General features: G+C 34.2%; 2 protein-coding genes and 1 non-coding gene across 3 annotated transcripts; 1 reads left to right on the top strand and 2 right to left on the bottom strand.

The window, feature by feature from the left end:
* Nucleotides 1–178: 178 nt before the first annotated feature.
* On the bottom strand, nucleotides 179–1888 carry LOC140977881 (transcription factor MYB56-like). The gene is made up of 3 exons (XM_073442608.1): nucleotides 1551–1888; nucleotides 1065–1475; nucleotides 179–497 (listed from the first exon to the last, which is right to left on the bottom strand). Exons 1-3 carry the CDS (start codon nucleotides 1828–1830, stop codon nucleotides 259–261), a joined length of 930 nt encoding a protein of 309 aa, XP_073298709.1. The 5' UTR covers nucleotides 1831–1888; the 3' UTR covers nucleotides 179–258.
* LOC140977919 (U6 spliceosomal RNA) lies at nucleotides 762–866 on the top strand. Its single transcript, XR_012175485.1, has one exon. It is a non-coding gene; the product is annotated as a U6 spliceosomal RNA (small nuclear RNA).
* Nucleotides 1889–9913: 8025 nt separating the features above from the next.
* LOC140976586 (protein PHYTOCHROME KINASE SUBSTRATE 4-like) lies at nucleotides 9914–11995 on the bottom strand. Its single transcript, XM_073440822.1, has one exon. It carries the CDS (start codon nucleotides 11892–11894, stop codon nucleotides 10203–10205), a length of 1692 nt encoding a protein of 563 aa, XP_073296923.1. The 5' UTR covers nucleotides 11895–11995; the 3' UTR covers nucleotides 9914–10202.
* Between the last annotated feature and the right edge of the window lie 6660 nt (nucleotides 11996–18655).

The raw sequence follows: 18655 nt of genomic DNA, 5'->3' as shown, positions 1-18655 counted from the left end.
TACTATTTATCTGACTAACGCGATTTATAATATACGAGCTTATATCCATAAGGTTGAATATCAGGAATCTGATTTCCTGCATGGGATTTGATGTATGAAGAATATAGGGACCTCATTTTCTGCAGAACTCATTTGTTTTATCTGCGTAAACTATGCTCTACAACACACATAATAAATACTCAATAATTGCTACTTATTCTTTACTGTTCATACAGTCCTTGGACTTTTTGTTTTCTTCAGCTATTCTTTTCCCAGATTTTAAATGGCTCCTACTCCAAGGAAATCAATGAATTCCATGTTTTTATTCTCATTTTCCCCGCAGTTATTGCATAAACTGGCCCTGCTGTCGGCTACTGATGTTAAAGATGCAGAGGATTCAGAGTTTGAATCTACATTTTCAGAATATACCACGAGCTTTTTGCTATGCCACTGATCATTTTTACAGTACCGGATCTCACTTGTTTGTGTATCCAAACCTTTTTCTCCCGCTTCTGCTCCTGCATTCAGACAATTACAAGATCCACATATATGAATTTTAAATAAGATTTCAGGTCAAAACTAGCATTTCGAAATCTATCAGAAGTTTTTCATTACATACGATTTACGTTAATGCACGAAGGACAGATAATGATGTTTTTATAAATACATAGCTAAATGCTTTTACGAAATAAACAATAGATTTGATCAGTAACAATATGTGTGAATCCATAAATTATTTTTTCCTTTTATGGTAATAAACTCATCTATTGGCTATCCTTGTCATCTTCTTACCAAAATAAACAATAAATTGGAACGACACAGAGAAGATTAGCATGCGCACGCGGGTGCGCAAGGATGACAAAACTTGAGAAATTATCCAAAATTTTTCGGCACCGGTGGTGATGCTAAATAAATAAAAAAAACTTCAAGTGATGCAGAGAACTATACTTAGGATTCAACTTAAATGTAATCTTGACTTGAACCAGTGAATACTGATGTGTGCGACATAAATTATTCTGTATAAAAATCTTTGTATGAAAAATGAAAGGGGAAAAAGGACCTCTTGTGGGGAAAAAAATCCGTACCATTGTTGAACTTTTGGTGATGAAATGGACTAAACCTTGTAAGAAAGCCAGTAGCTTTGAGATCAGAAAATGGTGCAAGTGAAAGATGAGCACATGTGGAAACAGCGGACTCATCTGTATTATATTTCTCACTAGAATCTGTCGATCCACTACATGCAATATTTGTTGCTATTTTGACTGAGAATCTTCGGTGTAAATTGGAAGAGCTTCTTTGTTTTCTTGCCATGATCACATGCCAATGATTTTTTACAGCATTATCAGTCCTTGCAGAGAATAATTTGGCAATCAAAGCCCATTTGTTGCCATATATTTTGTGTGCAGCTAAAAGCTTTTCCTCTTCTTCGTCTGTAAATGCCTTTTTGTTAATTCTTGGATCCAGCTGGTTGAACCATCTCAATCTGCAACTTTTCCCTATAAATCACGAATAAAAATAATATAATATATGAATTCCCATCCGAAAATAAATCAATACATGTTAATCTTGACCTGATCTTCCTTCGAGTTTTTCAGCAATGATATTCCAGTTCTGAGGACCAAACTGAGCGACAAGATCTTTGAGCTTAGCATCCTCTTGTGGCCTCCAATGGCCTCTGCTACATACCTTTGGCCGCAGAGTTTTCTTCCTTACTTCCTCCATTAATGGAGCATTCAAATATCCAGCAACACCTCGAGCCTCCCTGGCAGCTGCGGGTAGCAAGGTCAAATCTTGAAACCCATTGTATGCATTGTTAGTACCACCATTATTCATCAACTTCTCCAGATCCATTCTCGGGGGAAAACCCGGAAAACTTAATTCTTCAACAGAAGAGAACCAAGTGAAAATGTTTTCCCAGTTGGTATTTTTATTAAATTTTTCGTACTAATTTCAAACTTTATAATTTTTTGAATTTTTTATTAATATTTTTTTTTTATATACCGATAACTAACTTCTAAAAATTTATCATATTCTACATAATGGTTATACACAAAATATGTATTTAGTTTGTTGCGAGGAGGTGTACGTACGTGTGTTACTGGAAATCGAGAACCGCTCGTGTGGGAATATTTTATTTGAGAGCCATGCTACATGTATTACACAATTAAATATATTTTCCAATTAATTTTTTAATAAAATAGAAAGATAATTTTTTATTTTTGAAATACATTTTATAATCCATTTTGTAAATTTAATTGTACACTAGTAAATTATTCACACACAATAAAATTATAAGATTTTTTAAATTTTATTACATGCTTAATTTTATAATTAATTTAATAATAATAGACAGAAATTAACGAATATTCACAATGTAATTTAAAAAAATAATATTGAAAATAAGTTGCAACGATATTATTAAAATAAAGATAATTTTAAAAAAAATGATGATCTGAAAGATTCTTTATATAATCTTATAAATATAACATTTTCTTTTATTTAAATATAAGAGTAGGTCTCTTGTGAGACGGTTTCACGAATCTTTATCTGTGAGAAGGATCAACCCTACCGATATTCACAATAAAAAGTAATACTCTTAGCATAAAAAGTCATACTTTTTTATGAATGACCCAAATAAGATATCCGTCTCACAAAATAATATCCGTGAGACCGTCTTACACATGTTTTTGGCTAAATATAAATGTAACTGCATAATTATTTTCTTTCCCTTTACTTGATTTAAGTTAGCTCGGTCTTCGAGACCCAGAAAACAGATTCTGTTTGTCTCTTTCTATAAAAATAACTATTTTTTCAATGAGACGATGATGCCAAAATTCAACGTTTTCAAAAAAGAAAAAGTTGCATATTATTCCTTACTATTTCAATGAATGATTTACGAACCCAAGACACGACACCATTCGACCTTCCGAATTTATTTTTGAAATTATATAAATCTCATATTATTTCATATTCAAATTAAATAATTTCTTTTGATGCCACTCAAATCAAATATGAAATATAGAATCACATTTCATTTTATCCACTTTAATTAAATGAGAAACAATCTAACAGTTGGAAAATGTGTGTGAAGTTTTTGATTTGTTTAATGTTAGTTTAAGTACCGAGATTGTCAAATTCAAAATATAGGGCGACACGGTGATTTTGGAGAAGGCCCTTGCTTTATTTACAATTGATTTATTCTACCTTATTTATTTATTTATTTATTAAAGATGCCCTTTTTTTATTTGCACGCTCTTTGCTGGGGAAACGATTTCAGAGAATTTTTTTTTAATGCATTTGTATAATTTTAAAAGTAGGGTTAGGTAATAATCAATTATTGTAGAGTAGATTTTAGCCCGTTATCTATTGTAGAGTACTCATGAATCTTGGAGGAGAGCTTAAAGACTTGATTCAGTCTTATTTTCGCTTTGGCTCACTTTCCCCTTTTTGTCAACACTACCGGGGATTTTAAGAAAATCAAGCACTGCCAATCAGTTGAGTGCTAACACGATCAATTTTCGCAGACAATTGAGAGCTAACATCATTAATCTTGGAGGATAGTTGAAAGTTACTATGGCCGGGAAAATATATCGAAATATCGAAAGACCGAAATATCGTACCGAAAAAATAACTAAATTACCGAAAAAATTATTTTTTTTTCGGTATTTCGGTATATACCGAAATACCGAAAATAATTTTTTTATTATTTTTGTTTAAAATTTAAGTTCGGTATACCGACAAAATTTTCGGTGTCGGTACGGTATCCGGTATGAACTTTTTCATATCGAAAATTCGGTATACCGAATATACGGTATACCGAATTTCCGGTATCGGTATCGGTATCGGTATGGAATTTTTCTATACCGATATTTACGGTACGGTATACGATACCATAGTTCGGTACGGTGTACCCACCCCTAAAAGTTACTACATTGATCATTGTCTTCCTAGATTGGAAGCAGCTGCAATGTGTGTTTTCTTTATTGATTGAATACATCCAAGACTCTTTTGGAGAGTAGAGATATTTCCTTTGAATTGATCAAACATGTTATATATATATGAATCTAACTGACTATGCTCTAAAGCAGATAAATTTTAGGTGATACAAGGCAAACTAGCATTGATATCATCTATAGTTAATTCAGTCGAGGTTTACAACTTTGAAGAACTACATTATTCTTGGAACCTCTTTAGATGATCCAGGCGGCGAACGTGTAAGAGAAAGAGTGAGATCCAGAGCTTGACTAGATGAAGAAGGTCCAACCTGGTCGAATATCAATACTGGCTCAGCCATGGTTACATCTTCGTGTACCATTACTTCGTCCACAATAAGTCTTGGTATCGACATAATTGTCTCGGCCATTAATAAGGGGGTTTGTTTTAATACACAGATTCGAGCTCACATTATTTTTCTACACATTGGTGTTGACGATTCTCCTTGATTTTGTGTATGTATCTTTTGTGTTTTCAAAATTAGATAATACCAACAAAACATTGTGTCGAAGTAGGGGTTATCAAAATATGTAATGCCCTCATTATTTAATTTATAGTCGCATAATTGAATTTTAAATAAGTTACTATAAGCCCCAAAACTGTTATATGATTAGACTATTTAAAAAGGGGGCCGTTTGGGATTAATAATTTTGAGTTAAATTTCGTTAGCACTTTCAAGTTTTCCTCAATTTTTAAGCCCCCACTACATATAGATTAGATTTTCTTTACAATTTTAGGGGTGTTTTACAAATATTAATTTTATAAATAAGAATATAACCTGACATTCAAATTTATAGTACTTGGGCTCAGGAAGTGGCGGATCGGTTTTGGACAGAGTTTTGATATCATATGATCCTATGTTTTATAAGGAGGATTGTCTATGACAAACTTTTCATTCACTTTTACTGTCTACCAGATGGATCTTGAGAGATCCTATCAGAGTAACCGTGGATAATACATAGTACTGGTTACTCTATGTTACATCGAGAGTTCTATTTCTAATATGTTTGTATATAATAATTTTTCAAATGAAATGATCGGTCGATCATTTTATACAAACCAAAAAACTGGAAGTAGAAATCTCAGTGTAACATAAACTCGCCCATCAAATACGTCCACTCTCCGTAATTGAAGGGATCGCATTTTGGCTCAGTTTTTGCATGGCCGATAGAAAGACGAACACTATGAATGTCACCATTATCAAGAAAGTATGTAACCTCACATCACTTGGATTCTCTTCTTTTCAAAAGCGAAAACACACGGAAATGGTCCAAGATAGGAGAGTTGCTGTCAGAAGAAAGAATATGACATACGCAAGTGTTTGTTCAGTATATTGATGCTTTATATGCGCATTTCATAATTATTTCTTGTACAAATATTAATACTATGCTATTAATATTAAAGGGATAAGCAAAAGATAACATGTGAGGTTTCAATTCTTGTCGTTCTCATCGCATTTCTTCTTGCATTTCCATGTGGGCTACAATAGCTTGGGTGCATTTGCTACCATTAATATTGTGGATTTTGTTTCAACGTCGATTCGAGCACATGTTTTTTTTATTGGAAGAGTTTTATGTCACTACACCATATTAGTGTTACAACTCCTCATTAACTTTCGGGTTTTCAAAATTAGTTGATATTGGCAAAACATGCATAGTGACGAAGTAAGGGTTATCAAAATATGTAACGCCCTCACTATTTAATTTACATTAACATAATTGGATTTTAAATAAAAAAATATAGACAAAAAAAATGTGGTAATATGATTAGATGTAGAGTAGGTCTCTTGTGAGATGGTCTCACGAATCTTTATCTGTGAGACGGGTCAACCCTACCGATATTCACAATAAAAATAATACTCTTAGCATAAAAAGTAATATTTTTTCATAGATGACCCAAATAAGAGACTCGTCTCACAAAATACGACCCGTAAGACCGTCTCACACAAGTTTTTTTCTTAGATATATATACAACTGGTGGGTTATTGGCTTAATACACTACAAGAAAAACGCCCAACAACAACGCATATACAACAACGGTTTTTGTGAAAAACCGTTGTCGTATAGTCTTTAACAACGGTTTTAGTGAAAACCGTTGTCGTAGGTAAGTTTTGACAACGGTTTTTATAAAACCGTTGTCTTTTAGGAGGTCAACGACAACGGTTTTCTAAAAACCGTTGTCTTTTAGCGTTTTTTTAAGGCAAAAGACAACGGTCCGTGTTTTTTTATCAATCGACAACGGTCTTCAAAAACCGTTGTCGATTGGCGTATTTTTCAGACAAACGACAACAGTTTTAAAAAACTGTTGTTGAATTTAGCGACGATTTTAATTTAACCGTCGCTACTTTAGCGACGGTTATAATAAGACCGTCGCATGTTTAAGTTTAGCGACGGTTTTTTTTACACCGTCGCTAAATTACCGACAGTCTTAGTAACCCCGTCGCTAAATGTTTAAACCCGTCGCTAATTTTAAATTAGCGACCGTTTAGAAAAAACTGTCGCTATAATGACCGACAGTTTTCAAATTTGCGACAGTTAAATGAAATAACCGTCGCTATTGGCGACGGTTTAGCCAAAAACCGTCGCCAATTCTCTATAAATAGCCACATTCTCTGTCCATTTTCACAACATCACTTTACAACACTGACACGATTTTAGTTTCGATTTTTCGTAATTTTTTTCGCTTTAAATTTTAAATTTTTATGTGTTAGTTAAAATTATGAATATTGTTAGCATAGTCAGATGAATATTGTTAGCATAGTCAAATTATAAGCATTTTTTTTAGATTTATTAAAAGTAATTTTTTTTATTTTAATGAAAATAATAGCGACGGACATCATTAAGAAACTGTCGCTAAATTTAGCGACGGACTTGATGGTAATCCGTCTCTAAATTTAGCGACCGTGTATAAACCGTCGCTAATTGGCGACGAAATGTTTAAAGTCCGTCGCTAATATTAGCGACAGATAATAAAAAAACCGTCGCTAATGCATTAGCGACGGTTTATTAACACCGTCGCTAATTGAGCTACAACAACGGATAAAAACCGTTGTCGTTGAACGGACTTTCAACAACACCCTCAGTTACAACAGTTTTTAAAAGCCTACGAAATCCGTTGTCGTTTAGCGTTTTTCTTGTAGTGATAATTTTGAGCTAAATTCCTTTAGCACTTCCAACTTTTTCTCTGTTTTTTGTCCCCCCAATACGTATTGAGTCGATTTTCTTTACATTTTAGGGGTGTTTTACAAATATTAATTTTATTAATATATTATTTTTATAAATAAGAATTTTATAGTACTTGGGCTAGACAGTGGTGGGCCGACCTACCATATCTTTTTTAGTTACGTCCGTTCGAGAAAAATTTATGGCCCATTGTTTTTAACTCATATTGCATGTTCTATAGACTATATACAGTTGCTTTTGTTTTCCACTGCTGGAATTTTGTTCTTATCCACATGAGTGATCATATAGCTTACCATTACGGATGTCTGAGATTCTTTTGTTTATATCACTTATCCCGTTGCCTGCATGTGTGGATTAGATTCCGGTTGTGATTTAACAAAAAATTAACTTTTTTTATACTTCAAATACAATCTCATGCAGACAATCTTAATGTTTGTGTTCTTAGTTACATAATGCTTGGTTTTCTTGTCAAGCCCCGAGACCGGGGTTAGTCGACACCGACGTTGTTTCAAAATCACACAATTTGTAAACAACAAGCCTCGTAGTAATCAAAATAACCAGTCTATTTCATAATTAAATAATCGTCTTTACAATGCGATTAAAACGAAATGCGGAAGCGAAATACATGATGATAAAATTAACAGACAGAATAAATTCGACTGATCTCGAATTGGATTTGCTTCATCACCATCCCCAAAAGTAATCTTGCTCTTCATTCTTAATTTGTTCCTCGTTCTTATCTGGGTGAGAATGTAAGGGGTGAGTATTTTAGAAAATACTCAGTAAATGGGGGCCGATCGTGCATAACAAATATCGAGGATATACATACGAATAAATTATCGAAATTTCAATATTAAGCATGTTGATACAAATACGAATATAGCACTGAAAAATCATCTCATTTTCTATGGTTTTTTTTTACTGATCAGTCCCCTATATGTTAATCCTCTAAGGGGCGAGGCCAAAGGAACGGTTATTATAACCCACCGCATCAGGGCCTAAACAGAGAATATCAAAGTTCGGAATTTCCTTTACCATTTCTAAATCGAATCATTACAGTGCATTTCAAATAATTCAACATGCTTTCAAATATTATAACTGATATCGAACAACGAATAATTAAGGGGATTTCATAACAAATGGAAACGAATATATCATGCCGATCGAATTTTCAAAGTCATATTTAATTTATTTTCGAAATATATCATGCTCACTTAAAAAGAAAATAAGTGAGCCAAATCATTTATATAATAATTTATATATTCAAAAGTCCACTTTAAAAATAATCAAATAAGTGGACCTTATTTATTAAAAGAGTATAAATATCAAGTGCCACTTAAATAAATATAAGTGTGCAATTTTATTTAATAATATCAAAAACAAAAGAAAACAAAGGAGAAAACCCACTTACCTTCCAAAGGAGATAATCGAGACTTGATGAGTTTGGTGGGGAGGATTTGAAGCTTCTAATGGCTACGGGTCCAGGGACAGCAGCTTGCTGTTGCACAGTTCAAAGATGACAGAGAAGCTTCGTGAATTTGCTGCAAGAGGGTTCCTACGGAAGTAAAAGAAAATGGGCAGAGATTGGCTTACTGGAAAGCTTCGGAAGTGGTGGAATCTAGACTTCAAAACGCTGCGGCAAAGCTTCGAACTTGGGGCTGAATTCCGGCTTTGATCTTGAACGAAATAGACTGTTATCACCTTCGAAAATGGATCGAATCTTGGTCTGGAAAATGGGCAGCAATTTGTTTCGAACCGTTGCGGAAATTCTCGGGATTTTGGACAGCTTGATTGATCAAGCTTCTCGGCTATTTCTGGATCAACTTCGGGCAGCAACTCGGCTCGAAAGAATGGGCAGGAACTCGGTTACGGCTGGGGTATTAACAATGACAGCAACTGAACATCGAAACACTACTACAAGACTTCGAATTTGGCCGAGAAATTGAATCAAGAAAGCTATTTTCCCAGCAGCTATATTTTCGAAATCTGTAGGTACGGGGATGGAGCTTTCAGTATGTATCACTTCGGTTCACACATAAATATAGGCTTGAATGATCGGCTCCAAGGTAAGCTCCTATTACTCCAAGATCTTTGCTGATTGCTTAGTCAAAGGGTTGTTACACTTTTCTCTTCCAAGTTGAACGTGGCCTTTTCTCGGTTCAAGTTCACGTCCGAGACTCACGCTGAAATGGAGTGATTGTTGGCTTTTTAAGTGCAATTGGAGAGTGATTTTTGGGTTGCAAGGATTTCCCCCAAGACTGGTGCCTCCCATATTGCACGGTCTTCACATTTCTATTTTATATATGTAGATGTTAGAGTTAGAATGTTCATCCGTACTATAGTTTGTATGATCCCTCTTGATCCATTGAAAGATCAAGTTCTTTTCTTTGGCAAAAACTTGTGTGAGACGGTCTCACGGGTCGTATTTTGTGAGACGGATCTCTTATTTGGGTCATTCATGAAAAAATATTACTTTTTGTGCTAAGAGTATTACTTTTTACTGTGAATATCGGTAGGGTTGACTCGTCTCACAGATAAAGATTCGTGAGACCGTCTCACAATAGACCTACTCATTTTCTTTATGGAGAAGATTTATGTTATATGGAATAGATTAACAAAATTTGGCGTTGGAAAAAGTTGTTTGATATGATATGATTCTTTGTTTTATACGAAAGATTGTTGCCTAAAAAGGTATTTCTATGCAATTCTCAGTAGATTAGGTATCTAACTTTATGCAAGAAAAAACATGACATAAGTAGTACTCAGAACTTGAAAGTTTATTAAAGAAACGAAATCTTTATTTTGCAAGCAAATGAAATTCACAAATGAGCACACATGACAAATCTCGAAAAGGTAAAAGTAATCCTAGGAACTTTGTTTGCAGAAATCACGAATAAAAGGCGAACGAAAATCCATTAACAGATTAGACGGATGACCCGTAGATGCTAATTCAAGAAAACCAGCCATGATCATAGCCGCCACCTTTTTTTAACTTGTATTGCACAATTGGCCGATCTTTTTTAAAATTTTATTATCTTCGGAAAGATATCATGCCGCAAAAGCAAGGGACAGCCGTGCCGAATGAGAGCTTCCTAATGGCAGCTTATTCGCTCTCGGTGGCCTACCACCCACATGCCCCGCACCACCGGATATACCCAATGGGAACAATGGCGGGCCTTCCGGCACTGAGCATTTCACCGGCTGCGGACCCACGCTGACCGATTTCTCTTGCCGACAGCTCATTAGCAGGAGGCCATTTCCCTTCCTCTTCCCGCCGTCGCCTCCAGAAGCTTCTTCTTGCAGCCTCTTGTGGAGAAACGCCACGTTGCCTATTTCCGAAGCGGAGATGGAGAAATTGGTGACGCTTGCTCTGTCAAAGCCTTCTGCGGTGGTCACGCTCCAATCGATGCTGACTTCACTCGGTGTGTAGCATTCTGTTCCCGCAACACTCGGCGTTGGTGGCTCATCCATGCTTCTTCTTCCATGCAGATTATTATTGTTGCTGCTAATCATACATCTGGCGGATGCAAACCTAAACGCTGGAGCTTCGTCGTCCAGAGAATCCCTCCCACGATACATTTGGTAAGAATTGGATTGTGTCGAGAAGCTTTCGATCTCGAACAAATCAGAGCTCGCGTCACTGTACATATCGTCATCCATGTTCGAGAGGCGCGCCATGGGGCTTCCTGGATTGAAGTCGGGAGTTCTAGAAATAGACATGGGATCGTGCACCGGTTGGAAAACTTCCAACGAGTCGCGAGGTGGATCTTCCAGGGGATTGATGACTGATTTTGTAATCATGGCCTTGAAACCTGCTGGCTTTGTCGTCTGGATTGATGAATTGAGGATAGGGAAGGTGAAAGCAGCAGCGTTGGCGTCACCAAACGGCCTTCCTGATGGAGATACACGTTGCTGGCGGGGCGGATCAGTGGGGGAAAATTTTTTCTCTGGAGGGAGCTGTAAAGGGTAATTCGGAGCCGTTGCTTTCTGCTGGAGCGCCATTTCGACGTTAGGTATTGAAATCTTCTGTGGCATGTTTGCTGGCGCTTTCTCGTCACGGCTCTGACCACTTTTAGCATACGAGTAACTCGTTTTCGCCAAGTTACCCATATCGTTGTGGATCACAGCAGCTCCCCTGATGTCTGCGTCCGAGGTTGCTTCCTTAACCTTAACGGAATTCTTGCCGCTGCAGCAGCACTTTCGACAAAAACTCCATTTCTTGGCAGCGGGATTCCCTTTTTTGCTACGCATATCAGAAGGCAAATTCCTTAAAGAAACAGCCATTGAACCTGGAGGATTTGCCAACAAGCCTGTTTGGCTGTTCCAGCTAGCCTCGGACGAGGCCGTGGGCGTGGCATGAAATGATCTTGTCCGATAATTCCTGCCATATCCATCTGCGGAAGAAACCGATGACAATCTTGGAACCGATAGCATATTGTGAGCTGTGATTTGCTGTTGTGGTGGTTTTTTAATGTCTTCGGCTTCATTGTTTTCACTGAAATACTTCTGTGCATCGAAAATGCTTATTTCTGAGTCATCAATGGTACAACCTGTTTCATTTCCTTGGGAAACTTTTTTCGGATCTTTGGGTTGGAAATATGAAGGAAAGAATATCTCCTTAAAGGGTGTAGGATTGTTTTGAGGTAAGGATCTGTACCGGAGAGGAGATTCTATGACACTAAAGATTGGTTGCTGTGGTGAATTGTACTTGAAACTCTTTACTAAATTTTGTGACTCCATTCCACAAACACACGCACACCTTTTAGAAAGGGAATTAATGCACAGTATATAAATAGTAAAAGTTGAGAGGAAACTGATGCTTTGTGAAATTGGTGACTCTGGCATTAAGTAGAATGGCTCAGATGAAGAAATCTCCGCCAGTGATATGTAGGACATGATTGTTCATTATTTTATTATATTTTTGTGGTCAACATTTNTATATTGGCATGCATGCATGCATCAGTCTAGCTAATTAAACTCAGATAGAATTTATAAGAAAAATTCATCCGATTTCGTAACTCAAATAGATTAAAAATCAAAATTTTATATGTATGAACTTCATGATTCAGCCCACCATTGTGATTTTATAATAATTTGGTGGTATTCTTTTTGGGAAAAGATAAAAGATACCAATCCCTAGCTAATTTATATTTTAGTAATTGAAAATAGTAGAACTCACAAATTTGAATAATATTAATGAGTATAAATATTGGACACTTTCTGTCTGTTTATTGGACAGCATAACGAAGGGTTGGCCAATAAAAAAAGATAATGATTTCATTCATCATTGCAATATTTTCCAAAGTTATCTTCTCCCTTTATTAAAATAAATAAAAATCATTCGATCGAAATGGACATACTTTTTTATTTTGGTTTTGTCTCCAACTCAAATGGCCACCCCTCATTCCATGTGGTTTCTCTACTATCCACCATGCTTCTCCACTGTTACCATTTCAACTTCTTCAACTCTGATTCTCAACTTGGAGGCTAGGGGGTCCAACCCCTAGCTCCTTTCATACTCTATATATATATGGACATATATATAAATTTTAATAGATATGATATATATGTGTGTGTGTTCGCGCGCGCTTACATATTAATACGTATATCTTACTGTTGATTTCATGTTGATACAATATATAGAAAAGATGGTTTTTTAAAAATCATTTGATGATGGCCAGGCAAATCGAGCGAGTTGAGTAGACTATTTACTTGGGCCGAAAATGCGTTTCTTCTCCAGAATGCTGGAGGCCGGGCAACTGATACCCGGGTTGAATGACCTGCACACTTTAAGAGCAAAGAAAGTTAGTCGGGCGTCAGAAAGTTTTTCGACGTGTACACTCCGACTATCGAGTCAGTCAATGTTTTTGCAAAAGAAAGTGCGATATAGAGAATATATTTTGAGTGAATTGATTGTTTTATGATAAGATAAACCTCAGTATTTATAAGAGAAAAGATAATGATGATTTTGTTTTAAGTGTCTGATATATTATTCCTCATGATCAAGTGGTTGCACATGCCATGTCCTCCTGATAATATTACTAATGACAACTCATACTGTTATGAGGCTTGTCATATCATCCCTACGTGCACTGAATGACATGCAAATGATTTCGAAATATGATCCTTCATACCTGTGGGCCCAGGATTGACGTATGTTCCGAAGTGCTTGACCATCGATCTCAATGTGAGGACACAAACAGGATCCCCGATTCACTAAGTCTTCTTATGATGTTCGGGCTAAGCTTAGAGCTTGGGTTTGTTCGTGGTCAACTTCCTTGATTTTTGCATACCCAAAGATGACCTATGAAAGAGTGTTTCGTTTTCTTGCACTGATTCTTATATCGACTTCTCTTACCGTCCCGATCTATCCTCCTGTTCGAGTCCGATGATGACCTATAGTGGTCTTCGCGAGTATCATCGTCACTTATTTTTTATTGTTGTTTTTTTTAGACTTATTTATTTGTGGGTTTTCATGAGTGTTGTTCTTGTGGCTCCAAGTTGATCTAGATTTGGGAATTGTGCCAAAGTGCTGGTGGGAAGGTGTTAGCTTAGAGCTAACATGATGTGCCTCGTACTCAGGACAAAATTCTTGGTTTTTCTTTTCATTCACGGATGGGATATATGGACTTCTTTATCTCGGCCTTATTCTTTTATTTTTAAAAATAAAATAAAGTCCCTGCCTTATTCTAATTATATATATATTAAACTTGGCAAATACGTACTACTAGCAGAGGTTGATCGATCATTGTGTTTATTTGCTATTTGGATGATTATAATGATTCCGACTACTCAAGATTTATGCAATATAGGTTGGGATCGCTTGTAACACAAAAGCCAAGCACACATAAAAATTTTGATATAATAATTGCGACAACGAATTCTAGGTTATATTATAAATAATATGTCGACGACTTGTATCTCATCTGACGTCAATGTCTCAAGTTTGAGATGAAATCTCGAGTTCGAGACTCAGTTGTAACAATCATCTCCTCCTTAAACTTAAAAAAAAAAAGAAAAGAAAAGAATATCCAGTAGACTAAAATTGACAAATTCGATATCTTTTTTCTTTGAAATTAAATTGGTTAATGGTTCTTGATAACATAAAAGTAATTTTAACCACCCTTTTCTTTGTTTCTCTTCTATTTGATTCTAAAATTAGATGATACTTATGAATTTCATGTATGTATTTCCAAGAAATTGGAGGGTTTCATGTGATTTGATACCCAGGGGTCCACTAGGCCCAGATGACTTTTGGAGGTCGAGATCACATTTGGGTAGAAAGTCCATCAAGGCTCATGTATTTTTTTATAAATATCAGGTTTTGGTGTCTCATTCATTCATTCATTCACTATATTGTTTTTAGCAGCACCCTTAACTGCTCCCCATATATCCTCAGTATCCGACTTGAGTGTCGGAAAGACTACGCCGGGACACCCTCACGAACCCCTTCTAACGATCTTATTCGTGATTTCAGGCTCAAGATAATTTCGAACCTGCGTCAGGACTAATGACATTTGCTGGAAGCGGACCCTAAAATTTAAAGTTCATTATAATAAATTGTGAGGAATTATAAAAGGACATAATAATGCATGAAACTATAGCTTGAATACGACGTCACATTTCCTAGTTGCTTCTCGATTGGCTCCATTCTCTGAATACTTTGTTTTGTGATGAATCTAAACACTAGGCTTTCAAACCAAGTACGTGTTAATTTCTGTGTGTAGTTTTACGAATCGAATCATAAATTTTATGCATAAGTTACACACGTCAATTGCATGTCGATCGATATAAGATATATATATGTTACCAAACGTATTATTTTGAAATCAATTTTAGAATTTAATTGAATATTTATATATCTTTATAAAAAAAATTATGATTTTTATCATCAATATTATCAAATTTTAGTCTTAATTTGATATTTTTAATTAATTTTTTTGGGGTCGGTCTTATTTTACTTGTGAAATTAACATGGAACTTACGTGTCCAATGTCATTTCAGCATTGTCATAAAAAATGAAAAAATTGAAATAAAAATGAAAGATACAAGATTAAAATTCAATTTGGACAACATAAAAGACAAAAAATCGTAAAGAAACAAAATAATCAAATATTACGTTACCTGAGATGTGCTAGCTGATAAAATAAGATCGAAATTTTATTTACTTTATGTTTGAAAAATAAATTATATGAAGCTTAAAATATAGGAGTAATCTCACGATAAATTTATTTTATAAAACAAAATATACAAGCTTGAACCCAGTTTGAAATATTTGCAAACTTTCTCGAGCTAAATTAAAATTAAAAAAAAAAATAAGAATTGACTTAATTTAATTACAAGCACACGTGTCCTAAAACTTTTCTTAGTTTCAGGCCCAGCTTAAATAATAAGTTGGTCCAATAAAATTTGGGTTACTGCTTGGGCCCAAACATTGGCACCCATGATTTGCAAAACATCAGCTTATCCCACAACGAAGTCTGGTCATCTAGGCCAAAATCGTCAATTACGACATAAGGCGAGTATTTGTAGATTCTGACAGTTCAGTTTATCGAATTAGACTGAAATCGATTCAATCATCTTGTACATTAATTCAAATTTCACCTTTAAAGAAAGGAGGAGATCAATAAAAAAAAAAAAAAGAAATGTTAATAAATCAAAGATTCAACTGATCATCACGTTTGTATTATAAATATGCAGTTACGAATAATCTCGTTATATTTCTGGATACACACAAATTTTGAATTTTACTATTTGGATATTCGGCAACTTGCACCATCTGTCTGATTTTTTTTGTAGTACTTCAACTNACAAATTTTGAATTTTACTATTTGGATATTCGGCAACTTGCACCATATGTCTGATTTTTTTTTGTAGTACTTCAACTTTAGAGTGGTGAGACCGTCTCACGGATCTTAATCCGTGAGACGGGTCAACCCTACCCATATTCACAATAAAAAGTAATACTCTTAGCATAAAAAATAATACTTTTTCATGGATGACCCAAATAAGAGACCCGTCTCACAAATACGACCCGTGAGACCGTCTCACACAAGTTTTTGACTCAACTTTAAATTATAGTTTTGAGAGATTGTATCCTCAAATCAAATTAAAACAATCACTTTTCACCCTTTGATCTTTTCAATTGAAATTTTTTCCCAAAATAATAAAATTTAAGGAACAATTTTGTCAATTAAAATAAATGATTAAAAATTATTTAATAAAAGAGTGATATACGTAGATTAGATATAAATATGTAGAATGTAATTTTTATTCTTAAATCAATAGTAAAATAATTTTAAAATAGAATTAAAAAGCATCGTTAAAGGTAAAGTTATTTTCAATAATTATTAAATAAAAAAATGATTTATTTGAGCTCGACTGTTAAAAACTGAAAGGATAATAAATTCAAATACAATGAAAATGTTATAGAACAAATACTTATGAATAAAAAATATGATTCCGCGAAAAAAGTTATATTTTTCAGATACAAAAATTAAAATTATATTATTTTTTAAAAAAGAAATAAATTAATATAATATTTTTTAAACTTGAATTTAATTTTGAATAATTTTTAAAAAAGATTTCTCGGTTCGTCTTTTATTAAATTTAATTTGGTGAATTGGTTCTCCTATTCAAATGAATATGTTGTCCCTTTTATTAAATATTTTAAAATTTCATTTGTTTACTATTTTATTAGTATCATCTATAAATGTGTGTTAGTACACGAATTTCATTTATATATTAGATGAAAAATCGAGAAAAAATTTAAAATTTTGATATTTGATTTTTTTGAATTTTCGGAAAAGCCGCCTCATCATTGGTCAATGACTATAAATTTAAAATTTTCACATCATTTGAAAGATATACTCTCAAATATTTTTTCTATATTGTTTTCATATTATATTCAAAGTAATTCTCCTTTTTTTTATTTTTCTTATAGCCAATAAATTATAATTTTAATGTTCGAAAATAAATTTAATAGTATTATATGTTTTTAATTATATTTTAAAATTATTTTAGTATTAATTTAATAATAAAAAATACATCCTTCAATTTTAAATTTACATCCTTCAATTTTAAAGCTATTACTTCAAAATTTAGACAATGAACACCCATTTTATTAAATAATTTTTGTAATAATTTATTTTAATTGGAAAAATTTCCTAATTGATTTCAATATTTGGGGGAAATCTTTATATCGAAAATATGAAAGGGTACAAAGTGATTGTTTTAATTTGATCTGAGAGTGCAATTTGCTAAAAATATAATTTAATGGCGGAGTGTGCCAAAATAAGTATTATAGAGGCTGTAAGTTGCCAATTACTCTTACTATTTTTACCATTAATTATATGATTTTCATGTAAATTTATACCATATTTGTAAGGACCGTGTATCGTATTATCGTAAATCTTATGTTGATTATCGATAATGTATGAAATTATCATGTGATTACGTATATGATGTATATCATGACAATGGAAATGAGAAAATATGTGGTGATAATGAAATATTGTATTAGAAATTGATTTTTTTTGAAAAGTATGCTGAACCGCAATACAAAAATGACATATGTTACGGTTTTTGGCATAATCGTCTGAGTATTAGTCCAAATGGGATGAGATCAATTCCATTGAAAAGCTAATACATAGTACTAAAACTTTCATGTTTTGAGTTTTGTCCAAATCCATTTGAAAATATGGGCAAAATCACCCCGAAGTGTATCATGTGCGTTGCAGTTCCTACAATGACACATTTTGAGAGAATGAGCATAACTCTCTCATACGATATCCAAATTGAGTGAGGTTGGTGGTAAATGAAAGCCAAGACATAGAGCTACAACTTTCATGTTGACCACATTTGCTAATTCGGAACCTAAAATAGCGTTTTGGCCAGAAAAAGACGCGCATCCGCACAGAACTGCGCGCGGGGGCAGAACCCGCGCATATGCGCGAGTTTGGTCGCGCATATGCGCGAATATCTCTGTAGCACACGTTATAAAAACGATAAGGATGAGTTTTTGGCCATATTTCTTCATTTCCTTTGCTGAAGCTTCGAGGAAGAAAGTGAGAAATCGATTTCTTTTGTACGAAAGCACCTCGAAACGTTGTCCAAACGCGAAACAAATTATATATCCGGAATCCTCGCGTCGAGAGCTTCCTTTTGAGGTAAGATTTTTTTGGTTTCAGCAGCTCTAAATATTAAAGTGCTGGAATAGCATGTATTTGAAGTTGATTTCAATATATGCGATAGAATAACCGACAAGAAACTCGTATTCGAAGTCGGAATTGAATTATGTTATGATTTCAATTTGATATGAAATTTCAAAGTTTCAAAAGATATTTGAAACTTATATTGTTGATTTTGAATGATGTTATTGATTGAAATGAATATGTTATTGATGTAGATAGATTATTATACCGAAATCTTCAAGCTACATCAATTGGAAACGAAGAATTGAGGTATGTTGCGACCGGGTAACATACGACAGGTATCTGTAT

The sequence above is a fragment of the Primulina huaijiensis genome, chromosome 5, assembly GCF_012295235.1.
Source record: "Primulina huaijiensis isolate GDHJ02 chromosome 5, ASM1229523v2, whole genome shotgun sequence".
Classification (NCBI taxonomy): Eukaryota; Viridiplantae; Streptophyta; class Magnoliopsida; order Lamiales; family Gesneriaceae; genus Primulina; species Primulina huaijiensis.
This window is presented reverse-complemented; position numbering and strand designations above follow the sequence as displayed.